The sequence below is a fragment of the Nyctereutes procyonoides genome, unplaced genomic scaffold (assembly GCF_905146905.1).
Source record: "Nyctereutes procyonoides isolate TBG_1078 unplaced genomic scaffold, NYPRO_anot_genome, whole genome shotgun sequence".
In the NCBI taxonomy this organism is placed as follows: domain Eukaryota; kingdom Metazoa; phylum Chordata; class Mammalia; order Carnivora; family Canidae; genus Nyctereutes; species Nyctereutes procyonoides.
This window is the reverse complement of record NW_026575049.1, coordinates 64137232-64158335: the sequence shown is the minus strand read 5'-3', so window position 1 is coordinate 64158335 and position 21104 is coordinate 64137232. Positions and strand designations below refer to the sequence as shown.

The window sequence follows — 21104 nt, the reverse complement described above, 5'->3', positions numbered from 1 at the left end:
AAGTTAATTAATGCATATAGCGTGAAGCATGGATTGAAATTAAGTTTTAAATATGAATACTACACTGTCTTAATTACTGTAGTTTTACGGTAAATGTTGAAATCAAATACTGTTCTCCAGCTTCGTTCTATTTCAAAATTGTTTTGGCTACTCTAAATCTTTTAAATTTCTAGGTCAATTTTATTTTATTTTATTATTTTTTAAATGGCCTTTTTTTAAAAGATTTTATTTATTTATTCATAGACACACAGAGAGAGAGAGGCAGAGACACAGGCAGAGGGAGAAGCAGGCTCCACACAGGGAGCCTGATGTGGGACTCGATCCCAGGTCCCGAGGATCACACCCCAGGCTGCAGGTGGCACCAAACCCTGCGCCACCGGGGCTGCCCTCTGTGTCAATTTTAAAGTGAACTTGTCAGTTTCATAAAAACACTTGAGATTTTGATTTGGAGCATGTTGAATCTGTAGTTGAATTTGGGGTGGAATGACAATTTAACAATATTGAATCTCTCAGTCTATGAACACAGTATCCCTCTGTATTTCTTCAGATCTCATAAAATTTCTCTCAGCTGTGTTGTTTTAGTTTTAAGTGTAAAGATCTTACATATATTTTGTTCAGGTTTTTGGGTGCTACTGTAAATAGTACTTCTAATTACAATTTTAATTGTTCATTGAGATTATATGGAAATAAAACTTGAAAATATTGACCATGTATCCTGCAACCCCTTTTTTTTTAAACTTTATTTATTTATTCATTCATGAGAGAGAGTGAGAGAGAGAGAGAAAGGGGGGGGGCAGAGAGGCAGAGACACAGGCAGAGGGAGAAGCAGGCTCCATGCAGGGAGCCTGACTTGGGACTTCATCCCAGGTCTCCAGGATCACACCCTGGACTGAAGGCGGTGCTAAACTGCTGTGCCACCCAGGCTGCCCTCCTGCAACCCTTTTAAACTCATTTCTTAGTTGTAATAATGTTTTGTTTTGTTTTGTTTTGTAATGTTTTTGTAGATTCTTTAGAGCTTCCTGGGATGACTATGACAATGGCAATTAAAAACAGTTTTACAATCTTATTTATTAACCTGTATGCCGTTTATTTTGGTTTCTTCCCTTATTATACTAGCTAGGATCTCCAGTATAGTATTAAATAGAAGTGGCAAGAGAGGACATCCTTGCTTTGTTTTTGATCTTAGAAAGCATTTGTTTTTTTCACTATAAATATTATGTTATTAGCTTGAGAAAATCTATTCCATTCCTAGTTGGCTGAGACACATTATCTTGAGTGTATATTGAATTTTTTTCAGGGGCTTTTTTTTTTGCCTCATTAGAAATGATTATATGCTTTTTCTGGTCATATGTTGAATTGTACTGATTAGTTTCCAGATGTTTCAGTGGCCTTGCATTTGTTGGATAAATCTCTCATTTATGATATATGATCTGTTTAATATATTGCTGGACTTGCTAATATTTTGTTAAGGATTTTTCTGTTTATGGGAGATATTGGTATGTAGTTTCTTTTCTTTTCACGTAATGTCTCTGTCCTTTTTGATATTAGTGTAATGCTAACATCATGAAATGAGTTGACAAGTACTCCCTCTTTTATATTTTTGAGTTGTGTTGAGTTGATATTATTTCTTCTCTTGATGTTTGAGAGAATTCACCAATGAAGGCATCTGGACATGCAGGTTTTGTATGTGTGGGGCACATGCCTGCATGTGTATGTGTATAAAGGTCCTTTAACTATGAATTCAAATTTAAATAACAGAGTCATTCAAGTTATTTATTCCTTATTGAAAGAGCTTAGAGAGCTTGAATCTTACAAGGAATCCATTTCATTTAAATTATATTTGTGTAAAGTTATTCATATTAAACACTATTTTTTAATGTCTGTAGTTCTATAGTCTTTATTTTTGATTGGGTAAGTTGTGTCAACTCTATTTTTTTAATCAATTTAGGCAGAGGTTGGTCAATTTTACTGATCATTTCAAAGAGCCAGCTGTTGATTTCACTGGCTCTTCTTTATTTTCTATTTCTTATTTGTATCATTTCCACTCTTCAGTTTACTTTAGGTGTAATTTGCTCTTCTTTCCATAGGTTCTTAACATGAGAGCTTGTATTGTTGATTTTAGATCTTTCTTCTTTTCTAATTAAAACATTTAAAGCTAGAAATTTCCCTCTAAGTACTGCTATAGCTGTACTTCACAAATTTTGATGTTACATTTTAATTTTTATTCTGAAATTTCAAAATATTTTTAAATTTACTTTGTGATTTCTTCTTTATTTTTATTTATTTTTTTTAGTAATCTCTACCTCCAACGTGTGGGGCTGGAACTCATGACCCTGAGATCAAGAGTTGTATGCTCTACTGACTAAGTCAACCAGGCACCCCTGTGATTTCTTCTTTAAATCATAGTTTGTTAGTTTAAGATTTTATTTATCTGAGAGAGAAAGACAGAGAGAGCACCAGTAGGGGGAAGGGCATTAGGGGAGGGGAAGGGACAAGCAGACTTCCTGCTGAACAGGGAGCCTTGTGTGGGGCTTGATCCCAGGACCCTGAGACCATGACCTGAGCTGAAGTTGGACACTTAACAAACTGAGCCACACAGGTGACCCTAAATCAGTTTATTTAAAAAAATGTTGACTAATTTCTAAATGTTTGGAGATTTTCCAAACATTTCTGTATTGATATTTAATTCTGTTGTGGTCAGAGAACCTACTCTGTAGGATTTCAAAACAGTTAAATAAATAAATATAATTTATTTATTTATTTATTTATTTATTTATTTATTTATTTATTTATTTTATTTGTTTGCTCATTCATTCATTCATTCATTCATTCATAAAAGACAAAGAGAAAGAGAGAGGCAGAGACACAGGCAGAGGGAGAAGCAGGCTCCATGCAGGGAGCCCAATGTGGGACTCGATCCCAGGACTCCAAGATCACTCCCTGGGCTGAAGGCAGGCGCTAAACTGCTGAGCCACCCAGGGATTCCCCAAAACAGTTAAATTTATTGAGGCTTGTTTTATCACCCTAAATATGCCACATCTTGGTTGATATTCTGTGTACATGTAAAAAGAATGTGTATTTTGCTGTTATTGGGTTAAATATTTTATATGTCAGATCAAATTCATTATTAGTGTTTTTCAAGGTTTTTCTATCTTTACTGATTTCGTTTATGTGTTCTCTCAATTAGTGAAAGAGAAATGCTAAAATCTCCATTTATAACTATGGCTTTTGACTTTTTCTCCTTTCAGTTCTATCACTTTTTGCTTTATTATTTCTGTTATTAGGTACATTTAGGATATTATGGTTTTTCATGAATTTTCAATTCTTTATTATAAAGGTATAGAATTTTAGTTTAATTCATTTTTATTTTAGCAGTTTTTTAAAGTCTTGCTGTTGTCTCCTGGCTTGCATGATTTCAGAAGCAAAGTTTGCAATTTTTCATATCTTTGTATGTGTGTTCTTTTCTTTGGCTACTTTTTAAGATTTTTCTCTTTATCAACCTTTTGAACAATTTGATTATGATTATTTTTTTGGTTTTTTCTTGACAGATCATTTCCTTCGCTTGCTAGAATTATTGTTTAGGGTATAAATGGAGTCAACAGATTTCAGATATTTTTGGTTTCCTATCAAGTTCCTACATATTAATATCTACTGCCAAGGAACCACCCTGATTTATGAGAGCTTCCAGTGCCTAACTGCAGGCTCATGAAAGCTTTTGGATAGTACCATTCATTGATTTTACCAACACAAAAAGAATAGTGAGGTTTTATTGCTTAGTATAGTCAGGGCAATTCCCCAGATTCCCTATCAAGTTGAATCCTGTCAGATACAGCACAAATTCTCATTTTGATGTGACTTGAAGTTAAAAATAAGAATTTTGGCATCTTTCTTATGAACTCTAATATACTTTTTAAATCCTAAAACCTATAACTATTCCAGTTAAATGATGATGATAATAATAAAAAGAAGAATTGCAGTAATACTTTATATATTTTACAGCTTACAAATAATTTTACATACATTTTCTCATTTAGCTTTATGATTATTTATACTCAGAAGTTTTTATAGACTTACTCTAATTATCAAACATTGGCTGAAGTAAAAGGTTTTATAGCCAGCCATTTTTGAAAGATTACAAAAAAAAAATCAAACCCTGCTTTTAAGCCCTAATATTTACTGTTGTTTAATTACACAGAAATTATTAGTTTCAAATGATCAAGCATATATAAAAAATGATAAAATAATTAGAATGACCCATCGTGTGTGTGTGTGTGTGTGTGTGTGTGTGTGGTCTTACTCCTCTAAGATTAGAAGTGGAGGGACACCTGAGTGGTTCAGTGGTGAGCCTCTACCTTCAGCCTAGGGCAGAAGCAGGGAGCCTGCTTCTCCCTCTGCCTGTATTTCTGCCTCTCTCTTTGTGTCTCTCATGAATAAATAAATCAAATCTAAAAAAAAGAAAAACCAGATTAGAAGTGGATTTTCTTTCATTTTAGAAGGTTAAACATATGTTTATATTGTATCAAGAATATTTCTTTTTTTTAATTTTTTTTTTTTTATTTATGATAGTCACACACAGATAGAGAGAGAGAGGCAGAGACACAGGCAGAGGGAGAAGCAGGCTCCATGCACCGGGAGCCCGACGTGGGATTTGATCCCGGGTCTCCAGGATCGCGCCCTGGGCCAAGGCAGGCGCCAAACCGCTGCGCCACCCAGGGATCCTGAATATTTCAAGTAAATATTAGTTGTGAAGGGCGGGCATGATTAGCAGGATAAATCATTTCTTACTTCATTAGAAAAGAATAGTTTTTAAATGCCAGTTTAAGGTAAATTGGTATGTGGTACCTATGAAAAAACTATCAATTGAGAGTACTCATTAATAAAAATAGACTTAAAAGTATTTATATAATATTTGTCATGGATATTTGTACTTACCTGCACCCACACCAAAGTATATGGGGCTGACAACTAGAAACAACTTAGAACTAATGAAGCTGGTCAATAAGAACTGTGTTCACATCAAAAACCTGTCTTTAAATGTATACAACAGGGGATCCCTGGGTGGCGCAGCGGTTTAGCGCCTGCCTTTGGCCCAGGGCGTGATCCTGGAGACCCGGGATCGAATCCCATGTCGGGCTCCCGGTGCATGGAGCCTGCTTCTCCCTCTGCCTGTGTCTCTGCCTCTCTCTCTCTCTCTCTCTCTCTCTGTGTGACTATCATAAATAAATAAAAATGAAAAAAAAATAAAATAAATGTATACAACAGAGGCCTAAACAACTGATAGGAAAAATAGAGTTAGCTCTTGTGGTTTACCTAAAAATTCTTCTCATGTTTATTAGTTTTTAGTGTAAGTAGTTTGATTATGTGGAATATAAATTAATGCTCAATGATAGGCGTAAGATAGATGGAGTTGGTAGCTGGAATTCAAAATGAAGATTTAACCACAGAATCACTATTCTTAGCCTCCTGAATCCCACATTTCTAGCACTTAATGTAAGAAATGATTACTGTTTTTTTCCTTTATGGAAATGTTAACTCTGTTTTTATTAGTCTACTTTTTATTTTTAAAAGAATCACTTGGTTTTACTTTTTTGTGACAGGTATTTTCACGCGAGGACAGCTGGGCCTGACAGACATCATATTCCAGTATATTCACTGTGATGAGATCTACGAGGCAATAAACATCCTGAGCAGTATGAACTGGGACACTCTGGGCCACGAGTGCTTTATCAGCATGAGTGCCATTGTAAACCATCTTCTTAGACAAAAACTCACTCCAGAGAGAGAAGGTCAGACATGATATACATTTTGTAAATTGATTTTGTATATACATGAAGTACATTTTATTGAGTCAATTATCTTTTGAGGATTTTTTGAGTTACGTTATTGGAGATTGAAAGATAAAACTGTTAATGCCCTATTAAAACTGATAAGATCAGATGTCAAGTATCTATATGGAAAAAAATTATATGCTGGTTTACTATATAATGTCAACATAAACAGTAACTTTTTTTTATATACCTATGTTGGAACTCACAATGCAGTCATTGTACGTTTCGGTTTAAGTTCATGTGTGGAATATGCTCAAATTTCAAACTTTAATCAAGAATTTTATATACTCTGGGGGCACCTGGGTGGCTCAGTTGGTTAACTATCTGGTTTGATTTCAGCCTAGGTCATGATCTCAGGGTCATGAGATGGAGTCTGGGATTGGGCTTCATTCAGTGCGGAGTCTGCTTGTCCCTCTCCTTCACCCTCCACTCCCTTCCCTTCTCATACATGCACTGCCTCTCTCAAATAAATGAATAAATCTTAAAAAAAAAAAGAATTTTATATATTCTCTAGGGTCTGGTACACAAAGAACCAAACAAAAGTCCTTATTCTTCCTTCACTTTAGACATAGATATTTTTCTCTCCCACCCCAAGTCTTTTGTCCAGAGAATAGTCCTTACCACTGATTGTGTGTGTGTGTGTGTGTGTGTGTGTGTGTGTGTGAGAGAGAGAGAGAGAGAGAGAGAGAAAGAAAGAGAGAAAGAGAATTGTAGTCCAGGCTGCTGCTCCTGTTTTCATTCTAACTGGTAGTTCTGATATCCTTCTGCCTGCTTAGATTTCTCTACATTCCCTCAGTAAGTAATTATACCCATAGGATCTAAGATAAGACACTGTTTTGTCTTTTTTTTTTTTTAAGTAAGCTGTATGCCCAGTGTGGGACTTGAACTCATGACCCTGTGATCAAGAGTTGCACGTTCTACCAACTGGAGCCAGCCAGGCACCCCTTAGATAGAATACTGCTTTAAAAAAGGGGGTAAAATAATGTGCCACATACAATGATGAAATTCATTTTTATATTTGTCAATTATCCAGCATATGTTATTTTTATTTTGAGTTATTTACTTAATGTAAAATGTACCTAAATGCTCTTGCACTTGTTTCTTTAAAATCTTTGCAAGATGCATTGACATTAATGATGAGAAGTCCTAGCCCATGAGAAACTGTTCCTACATAATTTACAAGATAGAGAAAACAGGAAATATGTCAAAAGGCTGGAGAGCTTTTCCCCTACTATTTTCTTTGAATGTTTATAGATTCTCTAACTCCATTTTATTACATTTCCAAAGTAAACACAGTGTTTAGATAAAATTCTATACATAACCTTCATTGTAGTAATTTTAGTGGGCATGTTCCTTCAGGAAGTTCACATTATGGGACTTGTCCCAACTCACAGGAGCCCCACAACAAGTATTTATTTAATGTTAATTGAATGTGCTTTTTGGAGGTAGTCCAACCCATCTATGGAAGGTCCAGTATTTCTACAGTGAGAAAATGCCTAGCACAGACAGTGCTGGGCCTACTGTAGGTACTCAATGCATATTAGTTAAAAAGAAGAGTGTAACTTCAATATGTTAGGGTACTAGATATTACTGCAACATGTCTGCCTACGGAGTTATCTCAAGTACTTATTTCTTATATTGGTACACTCTCAAAATTAGGTACATTAGTAGGAAAAAAAAAAGCAGAATCCATAAAGAAAGTCTGTTATGGTATATGCAATCTAAACCAGAGATCTTAAATTTATAGTTGGAGAATTATAGAGAAGATAAAATATTGACAGTCGCTCAGGACACTGAGAAATTGCTGGTACCTTGGTGATTTTGTGTTGTAAGAAAGAGTACTAGGGAATTCACAAATGGGCATTATCAGATTCTTGCTTTAATAAAGGATATTTTCAAGGAACCATTTGGTAAGATAGGGAAATAAAAAAAAGCTTGTATGATACTAGGCTGTTAAAATAAAACACTTTCATGATGCCGGGTTATCAGAATATGTACATTTTAAGTAGGTGTATGTGTTTTTCCCCAAGCAACTGCAAAATACATTTCTAAGACACTCAGAATTCTTCTCTTTTGAGATTTATGCTCTCCGAATCTAACATTTGACGTGGTAATTTGTTTTCCTTTTTATTAGTGGAACCCAGTGAGCTCTTTTATTTGTAGCTGTGTTGTGGTTATCTTTGAGATCTTCATTTCTGCCTTAAACATCAAGCTGGGCTATCTAATGAATCTATAACTGTACTGGGAGTTATGAGTATTCCATGTAGGCTTGAACATTTGAACATGCTGTCAGGAAAACAAGCAATGGCAAGAGGCTCTGGCTTGTTTTCACAATAGCATTGCCGTATTCAATTTTAATCTAAATTGACTGCTGCTTTGAAAGAAAATACCCCTAAAGTTCATCTTACTTTACTGTCTAGAGTTGAGATTTAAAAAAAAGAAATTACTAACAGCTTAGCCAACTCCATAGCAATTACTCTGATGAGGTATTTAATACTTTCAAACCAAATATGCCTAAAACTAAAGAGTTTTGCTAAATAAGGAATTGTTTATTCAATCCAGTGTTAGTAGTATAAAAATCAATGGAGTCTTACTGTGAACTGTGGTGTTGTCATACAACTGTCACCATTACTGTAATTATATAACTTCCAGGTATTTCTGGGAGAAAACACAACTCCAAAGGCATGGCGTGGTAAAATTATGAAGTAGGCAAAATGCGCCTTTTTCTCCCAGTCTCTAGTCCTCTGGTTTATCAAAACTTGCTCTCCAATCCTTTTTTCCTAGGAAGGTGTCAGTTGACCAAGAATGGATTAGCATGTCATCCCTCCCAGGGGTATTAGCTTTCATACTTGGACAAAACCAACAATCTTGTTTTTTAGGACAAGATTTAGGGAAGGTATGGGGACTTTCACTGTTTCTTTGAAATTGTCTTAGAAAGATATTATTACTCCAATAGGGCTATTTTTGTTTGCATTACTTTAAAAACATTTCTAATACTTCAATCCCCAATGCAAAAAGGTTAGTTTTCTCCTTTCAATTAAAGAGAGTAAATGTTGAGCACAGTGACTTGATTTTACTGGAAATACTAGTTCAAACTGTGTTACTTTGATGAGTCACTGTTTTAATTACCCATTTGTGGTGAGAGGTTGGTTCATTATGGATTTCTTCAGTTTTGACAGCTTTTTGTTGCTCAGAGTCATTGTCAGCTTTGCCTCAAGTGAAAGTTTATACACAGGTTTGTTTTTGTACCAGCTGTCATATTTTAATTTCATCTTTCCTGCAACAAGCTCACATTTCATCCAAGTTTGCAAAACCTGACTGACTGCAAACATGAGTATTCTGTTGTAATTGAAGGAGTTTCACTTGTTTTAGTGCTGCTATGTTTGAATTCCACAGCACAGCTTGAGGCAAGCCTTGGAACCTTTTATGCTCCAACAAGACCACTCCTGGATACAACCATATTGGAATATAGAGACGAAATCAGCAAATATGCAAGAAGATTCTTCCATCACTTGCTCAGGTGAACAACATCTTGGAATTGATGAGCGTCAGACTACCTATTTAATGAGCATTTTCTTTAATCAGAATATTCCATAATATGGCTGTTTTCTAATAGTCCATTTCCTGGGAAAAAAATGAACCTTCTCTCGATATTCTTGTTTTCCTTTTAAAGGATACATTTGAATATTGTTTAGGGCTTTTACATCATCAGTACATTTGAATATAACTTCCGCTTTAATATGAAAGCAAACAATACTAACTATGTAAAGTCAATTTCTTTTGGGCAAAGTCCGTTTTAAAATATTAACTTAGTTGTGCTCTTAGCACTAGAGAAACGTTTTAGTTTTAAATGAAACTAAAAACATGAATGTGCTGTCAAGCTCTGAGACAGTCATTGGTTTGCTTTTCTTTCAGAATTAGCATTGAAAGATTTGTCCATTGTCTTCTCATATAATGTGGCAAGTTCCTAGTTTCACTGTGCCTCATTTTCTCTGCTTTTTAAATAGGTATCATATATCTCTTTAATCTTAGGGATTATATGAAAAATTATATAATAATATCAAGAAATCACTGAGAAAAACACTATAGAAGTTGAAGGATAAGTACATGAGCATATTCAATTATATATATAAAGTTCAAAAAACGGATGGATGTATGGATGGAAGGAAGGCTGGAAGGTGAATGGATGGATATAGATAAATGATAGCTAGATAGTTTAGGGGTACATATACATGTGTCAATACTATAAATAAAAGCAAGGAAGTGATTAGCACAAAATTTAGGGTAGTATAGGGTGGGTTAAAAGAAATATGATAGGAATAGGCACACGGGAGCCTCTGAGATATTAGTAATGTTCCATTTTTTAATATGAGAGGGATATATATCGGGGTCCATTATAATATCATTCTTTTAATTGAATATATATATTGTATACTTTTATATATGATGTACTTTATAACAGGAAGCAATAGAATTATCAACTTCATGTAACAAAAGGAAGTATCGCATCGAGTTGCATATAGAGTTTTAATTTTACTTATCTGTTATAGTTCTTTTTAACTCTTTTAAGGATTTTCATGTGTAATCTCTCCTTTTTTCTTAACAACCCTGTGAGAGGGTATTCTCATTTGACAAATAAGGTATTTGTTAAGTGGCACTTTGATCTCTACACAACAGTGAAGACTTTGGAAAATAATTTTTTTAGAAGCTGAGAAATGTTAATTTATTACATGAATTATGATCTATGATTGAATCTGGCCTTTTTATCTGAATGACTTTAGCATATTCCAAGAGACTCTTCATTCTGAATAAGGCAGTTTTTTACATATGAATATATGCCAAAAATATTGGGGCTGATGTCACATCTATTTGGACTTAGGGCTTCGTTCTTTGCTCTGCCTATATTTTGTTTTCCTTGTTTCTGGGGAAAACTAATGAATTCACCTCCTGCCTGAAGAGCCCAAAAAGATTAATGTGAATGAGACATCTTTGGAGGCATATTCTTGGTGGCCTCACTATGTTTGGCTTCTTTGACTTTATGCATTGATTTAGTTGAGCATAAGTCTTACATTTTATAATGTTGCTGGTCCTAGGATGCTCATATCCTGCTTATATTCATACAGTGTACTAATGTGCAATGTTTTGTTCATTGAGTTTTCTTCAAATGCAGTATTCTAATTATGTTTTGGAATGTATTTTGATGAGGTGACTATTATTGTTATCATTATTATTAGACACTAGCATTTCTGTGTGGTTATACCTGGAATTGAATATTTTTCCTTGGGATATACTAGGTTTTTCACGTTTTCTTTTTTGCAGGCTTTGCAATTATTTCAGTGATAATGAGTGTTTTTATTAGTTCTTTTGACAGGCTATGTATGTCATGAAAAAAGCAGAGTAAGTTTAGAAGAAATTAAATGAGATACCTTAAATTGGAATTATTCTTTTGTTTAATCTGCTGCCAAGAAGTTTTCCTGCTTAGGGGAGAGGAACAGGCCAAATACTTTTTTGTATTTGCAAAGTGCTAGAATTGAATTACAACCTGTACCTTTTCTAGCCAGTATATTAATACTCTAAAAAAGTTATTAGATAATGGAATATGTCCTAAACAGTAAAGACCATCACAAAGAATTTCAAATTAAAGATGAAAACCAGGAGCACCATGCAGAGTAGGGATGTACCTCCAGTTATTAATTGGTAAAACTGAGGACCGAGATTGCTTGAGTCCAGATTGGGCTCTATTGATAAGGAATAAAATATTACCATGATTTTAATTTCATAGAGCATATAAAGTGTGAAGTCATAGTATGAATTTGTGACAATTGACAATTATCTGTGTGGGTTATTAAAATACTTTTGCATACAATTTTGTTTTTATCTTGACATTAGAGGAAGACCATGGATCTTCTTATCTTTAGCAAGTTAAAAAAATTATCTTGACAGTCTTCTTCCAAATCCAAATGAATCTAAACTTTATTTTTATTTTATTTAATTAATTAATTAATTAATTATTTTTTTTTTTGATTCATGAGAGACACAGAGAGAGAGAGGCAGAGACACAGGCAGAGGGAGGAGCAGGCTCCATGCAGGGAGCCTGATATGGGACTCGATTCCGGGTTGCCAGGATCATGCCCCGGCTGAAGGCGGCACTAAACCGCTGAGCCACCGGGGCTGCCTGAATCTAAACTTTAAAACGAATTTCTCATGTCCTTTTTTGACACTTCTTTTTATGTGTTCAAAGTGGTAAATTTTCATAAAGAAATGTTTCCTGTAAATTTAAATCATTGCTCCTAACATTGAGGATAGAAAGCGGGATTACAATATTGATATGATAGCTAAATAAAATGTTTACTATGATAAAATTTTAAGTAGATAATACAGTCTAATTCATAAAATCATTAAGCTGGAAAAAACTTATCTATTGAAGATGTAGAGAAAAAAATTCACTGTTCTTTCCTTTACTCTCATATTCACACTTCTGACACCAGATAGGCAGGAGCTTTTTTTCTCCCCATATTGACCAGTTCTCTGACACCTACTAGGTGTCCTATAATGCAGTTCAATTCTGACACTAAGAGAGTTAGCATAGCCCCACTTGTAAAGGGATCAGTCCCACAGAAGTGTCCCTACTTCAGCTGCCATTTGCAAGCAGTATGTCCCCATGTTACCCACAACTTCTGTCCAATTTGGCTACCAATTGAGAGTTTGCTGCTACCCCTTCCTCAGGTTCAATAATTTGCTAGCATGGTTCACAGAACTCAGGCGCGCAGTTTATTTACTATTGCTGGTATTTTAAAGGATGTATTAAAGGATACAAGTGAACAGCCAGATGAAGAGATATATAGGGCAAGTTATATGGGAAAGGATGTGAAACCTGATTCCCTTTCCAGGAGTGCCACCCTCTCAGCACCTCTACCTGTTCATCAAGTTTGGAAGCTCTTTCAACTCAGTCCTTTTGGATATTTATGCAGGCTTCATTACATAGGCATGATTGATTAAATAATTGGCCATTGGTAATAATTCAACCTCTGGCCCCTCTTCTCTAGCCCCAGGTTTGGGGGTGGGGCTGAAATTTCTAATCCTCTAATCTTGTGCTTGATTCCAGTGACAATCAGCCCCATCCTACAGGCTTTCACAAAGTCTGTAATATAAACTCAGGTGTGGCTGAAAAGGGCTTGTTACGAATAACAAAAGACTTTCCTTTCAGTTAGGAAATTCCAAGGATTTTAGGAGCTCTGTGCCAGGAATGGGACAAAGGCCAAATATGTATTTCTTATTATAGATCACAGAAGGCAAATGTAACTACCTAGGCTAAGTTCAGAAGTTGGTTGTTCACTTCTCTGTCTTCATAAAATTGAATAGTCCTCCAGAACTATTGAATAGGAAAATATTAACAAGTAAGAGCTTTTCATTATAAATAAATAGAAACTATAATAGGAACTCCTAGATACTGATAAAATAAAAGGGCAGACATTTCAAATGAATGTGCCACATATGAAGCTTATTGTACTCCTTGGAAATATAAAGGATTAAAATTAATTTATTCTACTTATTTCCCCTCTTAACTAGAAGACTACTGTTATCTGATTTAAATGGTATTAGGTGATTATGGCACAGAGTCATGCTTTCGGTTCTTATAAAATAGTAAGCAAAATGTTGAGAGAGCTTTATTGCCTACAAATAAAAATACTATGTGAAATATTTGAGGCGGAATTTATTGAAGTCTGAATTTTCTTTTGCACTGCAACAAAAAGTAAGATTAATTGATAGGTAAAAAGGGAGATGGATGGATATGTGATAAAACAATATTGTAAAATGATAGAATCTAGGTGGTAAATATATTCTTTCAACTTTCTTAGATGTTTGAAATTTTTTATAATAAGGTGTTGGGGGGGAAATATGCATTATATTGGAGTCAATATTTAGAGTTCAGTTATACTTAGTGTTTTGGAAATTATTCTTAGCTTTCAAAATGGTTCTTAGCTTATGCAATAAATATATATGATAGGCAAAAAAATTTTGTGACTAAAACAGTTGCTAACCAATTTGATTTTTAAATGGTTTTCAATTACACTCTTCACTAATGGAGCATACACAGTAAGTAAAACCATTATATGAAATCAATTCAAAGAATATGAATTCTAAAACAGTAACCTCAGAATACTTAGGGAACAAGATAAATGATTTGAAGAGAAAAACTTCCTGGTCAGATCATCTAAAATGCTGGATAGTATATCTAAAATATTTGCTTAAAGCAAGGTTGAGCTGGCAGGAAAGGAAGGGAAACGCTCAGAGGTTAAAATGACAAGGATGCTAGATTCCACAAGAGTAAGCAAACTCAAAGTTTCCCTTGAGGGCATGTGCTGGCACCTGGCAGTGAGGAACTTGGTTTACAAAGGCTGTATATTCAGAGTGTAGGAGACAAAGCCTAGGGCTCAAAGCAGAGTGGGAGATTGGATCTGAGATTCCCCACATCAATCTAGTACCATTGAAGAGGTAACACCTTCTCTGAACTATAAGGAAGGGGAGGGTATGAATGGCAAGAAGGAATAGTAGGCCAAAAAGAATATTAAACTTGTCGGAACACAAAAATTGATAGTATGAAACATAAACACTAATGTCTAATTCAGGTGGTTTTAAAAATTAAGATAAAATCCCGGACAATAACAATAAATAAATTAGAAAATGAATGAAGAAGTTAAAGCATTCTATGGTCTTTATACTTTTCAAGAGGAATATAGAGATACTGATTAATACTAGATTTTATTAAGTGAAATATACATGGTAGATATTCTAGAGTAATCACTAAAAAAATAGAAATAGGGTGTATAATTTTTTAAACATATACAGTGAAAATGTTGGATGAGGAAGAAATATTCACCCCAAAAGAAGGCAAGAATTGAGGGAGGGTGCAGCATACAGGGGGAAGAAACATTAAAAAAGCATTTTTAAAAAATGGAAAGCAAAACACAATGAGGTGGTAGAAATCAGTTTTAAAAATCAATAATCAATGTAAGTGAGCAAAATTTTTCATTTGCAAAGGTTTTTGAAACGGAGTTTTCTAAATTTTTACAAGAGACGTAAAACAAGTCTAAAAGTTAGAGAATGGAAGAAATTATACTAGGTAAATACCCAAAAAGGAGCTAGTGATGTTACAGAAATAGTCTTTAGAGCAAAATCATTAGTAGGGATTACTAGAAATCAGTATTCGCAGAAAAATCGTTTAACTAGAAAGATACAACAATTCTAAACGTGTAAAACATAGTTTAAGTACACATGAAATAAACTGATAAATCTACCACCATAGCTGGGAGATTTTAATTTCTTTCATGTGGTAACTGATAGATTAAGCAAACAAAATATCAGTAAGGAAATGTAAGATTACATAATTAAAACATAATTAAAAGAACAACATAATTAAAAGCTTGATTTAATGGACATGTGTAGCATACTATATACAATGTTGGTGATAATACTTTTTGCATGAACAGACAACATTTTTTTAAAATTGACCATGTTCGAGGCCATATAGCCATGAAAATTTCAAAAGATTAGTTGTCTTTACTCAGTAACTAATTTCTGAGCATCACATGCAGCACTTATTGTTAGAACTAGGACTATAGCAAAGAACAAAACAGATACACATACAAAAATCTATGGCACCATAAAGTAAGTAAAATATATAATATTTTAGCTAATGATATATTCTACAAAGATGAACAAAGCTACTGGGGTTAGGGAGTGTTGAATGGTGGAGTGAGTGGACTGCAGTTTTAAATAAAGTTGTCAAGGAAGGCCTTGCTAAGAAGATAAATATAAGTTAAATCCCAGGAGTTTCACTGAAGCAGTGAATGGAGAGGCAAGCTAATAGGAGAATGGGTCAGAGAGGGAACATGTGGCTTGGTAATATAAATCTTTGTTGCCTATTGTAAGGAATTGAGATTTTTTTTTTCTTGAATAGTAGGGGAAGTTAATAGATGATTTGGAATTAACTTGTGAATGGATCCTTCAGATGCTATGTCAGATAAGGGCAAGGAGAGCATTTGGGAGTCTATTGTAATAACGACTGAGAAATAGTGGCTATTCAGAGCAGGCTGGCAAAGGGATGACGATAGAATGGTTGGATTTTGGATATATTAAAGGTTTTGCTGACAGCATTTGCTGACAGACTGGATAAAGAATATGCTAGAAAGAGAAGTCAAAGATGACATCAAGTGTTTGGACCAGAGCAACTGGAAAAATGGAGTTGCCATTGACAAGACTGTAAGAACACAGAAAGAATAAGTGTGTGGGAAAATGTCCTGAGATTGGTTTTGGACATGTTGAGTTTGAGGTATTCAGAGGTGAGTTCTGAAGCAGGGTTATAAAGTTAACTGTTTATGATGGAAAAGAAGAAAGACTCAAAAAGTTATACAGTGTAAGAAATTTTAAAAATATCAACAAAATATACTCAAAGAAAGTAGAAAAGGAAATAAGTATGTTCAGAAGTTAACATAACAAAAAGTGGTATGATAATCAATAAAGCTAAGCATTTGTGTGTTTTTTTGACAAGATTAGAAAATAGAAAAATAGTGAATAGTATGAGGGATATAAAAGAGGCCTAATGATAGACATATCAGAGGATTTTAAATATTGAAATAACCCTGTTTACTATGAACAACTTCATTACAAAAAACTTGAAAAATTAGGTGATATGGAAATTTTTTAGAAAAAAATAATGAAAACTAAAAAAGAAATAGAAGATCTGAATAGCTCTATAACCACTAAAAAATTAGTAATTAACATTTCCCATTAAGTAAGCTGCAGTCCCAAGATACTTTTAACAAGTGAAATTCCACCACTGTACTCACACAATTTTTTTTGTTTTTCTTGTACTCTGTTTTTCAAATGTATATATATTTACATAGTTGCAATTATTTAGTACATGAAATTTTATTTTTTATTTTTATTTTTTTTAGTACATGAAATTTTATTTTATTTTATTTATTTATTTATTTTTTATTTATGATAGTCACAGAGAGAGAGAGAGAGAGAGAGAGAGGCAGAGAGAGAGAGAGAGAGGCAGAGACATAGGCAGAGGGAGAAGCAGGCTCCATGCACCAGGAGCCTGACATGGGATTGGAACCCAGGTCTCCAGGATCGCGCCCTGGGCCAAAGGCAGGTGCTAAACTGCTGCGCCACCCAGGGATCCCAGTACATGAAATTTTAAAGAAAAAATCCTAAGAGGGTTGATTTCATATGGTGGCATTCCAAGAAACTTTTACTCTCTTTGATATGGTACTCAGATTTTAAAAATTTATTGTGGCCTTCAGAAAGTGGTCCACACACATGTGAACAGACTTTTTGTTTGTTTTTTAAAGTTGAAAGAACAAAAAGGGAAAATAAGCAGAAGGGAAGAACAGAAAAACCTCAAGGCCTTCAACTAAAAGCACCTAGAAAGATTACTTTTATACGTGAATTTGCTGGTTTTCATGCGTGCCCAGTTAGGGCTGCTTGGGAAGGAAAACTGTGGGTATGAGGGTACTTTGGATTTCTGCCAAGGGGTTAAGGACCTCTACCATAATAGCAGTTTGAAAAAACGTTGTAAATCAGTAAACTAGGATACCAAACAAAATTGGCAGAGTATAGGTATAGATAAATTGAAGGATATTTCATGAACAAATTTTATACACTTGGCTCTTCTTAAGGTTCCCCTTTTGTAGTTAGGGGTGTGAGGTAGGGGTGTGGCCCAAACACTAATACTGTGTTGCATTTGGCAATCTGGCATTCCTTAAAGCATTACTTCCCTATATGTAACTATACCAATGAAGTAAGTCCTTAGATTTTGTTGATGTTGCTCACACATTCTCTCTCAGATATTGTATCTAAAAAATCATGATGGGTAAAAACTGCATTGTTAAGGAAAACCATGATTCTTTGGAAAGCTGTGATAATAACCATTCTATTTTAATAGAATTACTGTAATGGCCTTAGGAACTCTTTTGTCCAATACGAGAGAAATAGACTGGATTCATTGTAGGGGTCAAGCTAAGAGTGGGGATGGTCTGCTTGTAAGGCATCATTGAATGGATGAATCTTAAGACTTCTTAGAGTCAAGGGGCTCTTGGGTGGCTCAGTTGGTTAAATGTCTGCCTTTGGCTTGGGTCATCATCTCCAGGTGTTGGGATCAACCCCCATAACAGGCTTTCTGTTCAGTAAGGAGTCTGCTTCTCTCTCTCTCAAGTAAATAAATAAAATTTTTTTTAAAAAGGTAGAATTTGGCATCTTTCTGCTTTAATTTTTTATATATTCTTTCTATTAAAGTTTTTTTTTTTAGTAATTAATAAACTTCATTTTTGAGCAGTTTAGAGCAGTTAGATTCAGAGTACAATTGGGAGGAAAGTCTAGAGACCTCTCATTTACCCTTTGTCCCCATATACTTTAATATTAATTTCTTTTTTTACTGATGATGAATGCATACATTTTCCTATATGAATGATTTGTATTATTATGTAAATGGCTATTATTTTAATGTATACTAGTTAAAGCTGAGGGCTTTATAAAAATGATCTTATTTAATCCTCACATTTTAGCCTTGTTTTGTATTTTAGACATTCCAAGAGGTATGTAGTGATATCTCAGTGTAGCATTAGTTTCCATGCCCTAATGCATAGAGATGTTGAATATATTTTCATACAATTATTTGCCAGTAGTAGATCCTCTTTGATGAAGTGTCTCAATATCTTTTGCCCATTTTCTAATTTTTTTTTACTGTTACATTTTGAAAGTTCTTTATATGTTTTGATTCTTGGCCTTGGGAAGTGCTTCTGCTTAAGCTCTCTGGAAGGGATAATGTAGAAATTTTGTTAATTTATTAAATACTCTCAAGTGAAAAAAAAAATCTAGGCCTAGAGATTTCTTTTGTAGTGTTTTTTTAAATTATGAATTCAATTTCCTTAAAGTTACAGAGCTATGCAGATTGTGTTTCATATTAGATAGGTTTTGATTGTACTTCTTGAAGAATTAGTTTCATCTAAACTGTCAAATTTATGTTTGTATATTGTTTGTAATATTCCCTTATTAACTGTTGGATGTCCATAGGGTCTATAGTGATAATCTGTTTCATTCTTGATATTAGTAATTTGTGTCTTCTTTCTTTGTCAGTCTTGTTAGATAGAGGTTCATCAATTTTATTGATCTTGTTGAAGAAACAGTGCTTTGTTTCACTGATTTTTTTTCCTCTTATTTTTTTTGTTTCAATTTCATTGATTTTATCCTTCTTGCTTTGGGTTTATTCTGCTCTTTTTTTAAGTTTCTTGTGGTGGGAGCTTAGATTATTTTTCCATGGGTAATGTTTAATTATTTTTTAAAAAATTTATTACCAAAGTATAGTTGACATACAATGTTATAGCAGTTTCAGGTGTACCACAGTGATGCAACAATTCTGTACATTACTTAATGTATATCACCACAATAACTGTAGTACCAAGGAAGCTTATTGACTTTAGACTTTTCCTCTTTTCCAATATGAGCATTTAGTGTTATAAATTTTCCTCTAATTACTGCTTTCACTGTGTCACACATTTTGATATGTTGTATTTTTACTTTCAGTTAAAGTCTTATTTTTAAAATTTTACATTGAGACTTTAACTCATTGATTATTTAGAGGTATGTTGTTTGTAAGTGGAGAGTTTCCTATTATCTGTTACTGATTTCTAGTTTGATTCCATTGTGGTCAGAGAACACACTATATGCTTTCACTTCTTTTACATATCTTAAGGTTTATTTTATGACCAGAATATCTAGGAAAGAATGTATACTCTGATGCTGTGGGGTGGAATGTTCTATAAATGTCAGCAGATCAAGCTGGTTTATGGTGCTATTGAATTATAACTTGACTTTACTGATTTTCTGTCTAGTTGTTCTATCCATTTTGAGAGAGGGGTGTTGGAGTCTCCAACCATAATTGTGATTTATCTTTTTCTCTTTCCAGTTTTATCAGTTTTTCTCACATATTTTCAGATTTGAGGTTTGATATATACTGTCTTTATGGTAGAATGACTTACCCATTATGTAATATCTTTCTGTCTCTGGTAATTTTCTTTGCTCTTAAGTCTTTATCATTGTCAGTATAGAAACTTATTTATTTTTATTTGTGTTTGCATAATATTTTTTCCATCCTTAAGTGTTAATGTATATTATATTCGAAGTGAGTTTCCTGGAGGAAATATGTAAGTGGGTCATGTTTTAATTTTTATTTATTTAAGTATGTAGTATGTATGTATCTATTTAAATTTAAGTTAGTTAATATATAGTGTAGTATTGGGTTTCCGGAGTAGAATTTAGGGATCGATCACTTACATATAACATTCAGTGCTCATCCCAACAAGTGCCCTCCTTAATGCCCATCACTCATTAAGATCATCCCCACACCTGCTTCCCCTCCAGCAACCCCCAGTTTGTTCTCTACCGGTGAGTCTTTTATACTTTGCCTCCTTCTCTGTTTTTAACGTATTTTATTTTGTCTTCCCTTCCCCTATGTTCATATTTTTTGTTTCTTAAAGTCTACACGAGTGAAATAATATATTTGTCTTTCTCTGACTTACTATGCATAGCATGTTACACTCTAGTATCATTCACATCATTGCAAATGGCAAGATTTCATTCTTTTTTGATGGCAGACTAATATTCCATTGTGTGTGTGTGTGTGTGAACATTACACACACACACACACACACACACACACACAACACATCTTCTTTATCCATTCATCAGTCAATGGACATTTGGGCTCTTTCCATAATATGGCTGCCAGTGATAGTGTTGCTATAAACATTGGGGTGCAGCATTTGAATCAGCATTTTTGTATCCTTTGGATAAATACTTAGTGCAATTGCTGGATCACAGGGTAGTTCTATTTTTAACTTTTTGGGGAACCTCAGTACTGTTTTCCAGAGTGGCCGCACCAGTTTGCATTCCCACCAAGAGTGCAAAAAAGGGTTCCCTTTTCTTCGCATCCTAGCCAACATCTGTTGTTTCCTGAGTTGTTAATTTTAGCCATTCTGACCTGGGTAAAGTGGTATGTCATTGTGGTTTTGATTTATATTTCCCTGATGATGAGTGATGCTGAACATTTTTTCTTGTGCTTTTTGGTCATTTGTATAGAGAAATGTCATTCATGTCTTCTACCCATTTCTTAATTGGATTATTTATTTTTAGGGTGTTGATTTTGAGGAGTTCTTATATGTAGATTATATGTATATATGTGTATATATGTGTGTATGTATATGTGTATGT

At 34.1% G+C, this 21104-nt stretch overlaps 1 protein-coding gene across 1 annotated transcript in view; it reads left to right on the top strand.

Annotated features, from left to right (window-relative positions):
* WDPCP (WD repeat containing planar cell polarity effector) overlaps positions 1-21104 on the top strand; it is a 346888-nt gene that overhangs the window by 88157 nt on the left and 237627 nt on the right. Inside the window, exons 11-12 of the mRNA XM_055329451.1 lie at positions 5598-5786; positions 9225-9348. Coding sequence (XP_055185426.1) covers positions 5598-5786; positions 9225-9348 — 313 coding nt within the window. The remainder of the gene's footprint in view (positions 1-5597; positions 5787-9224; positions 9349-21104) is intronic.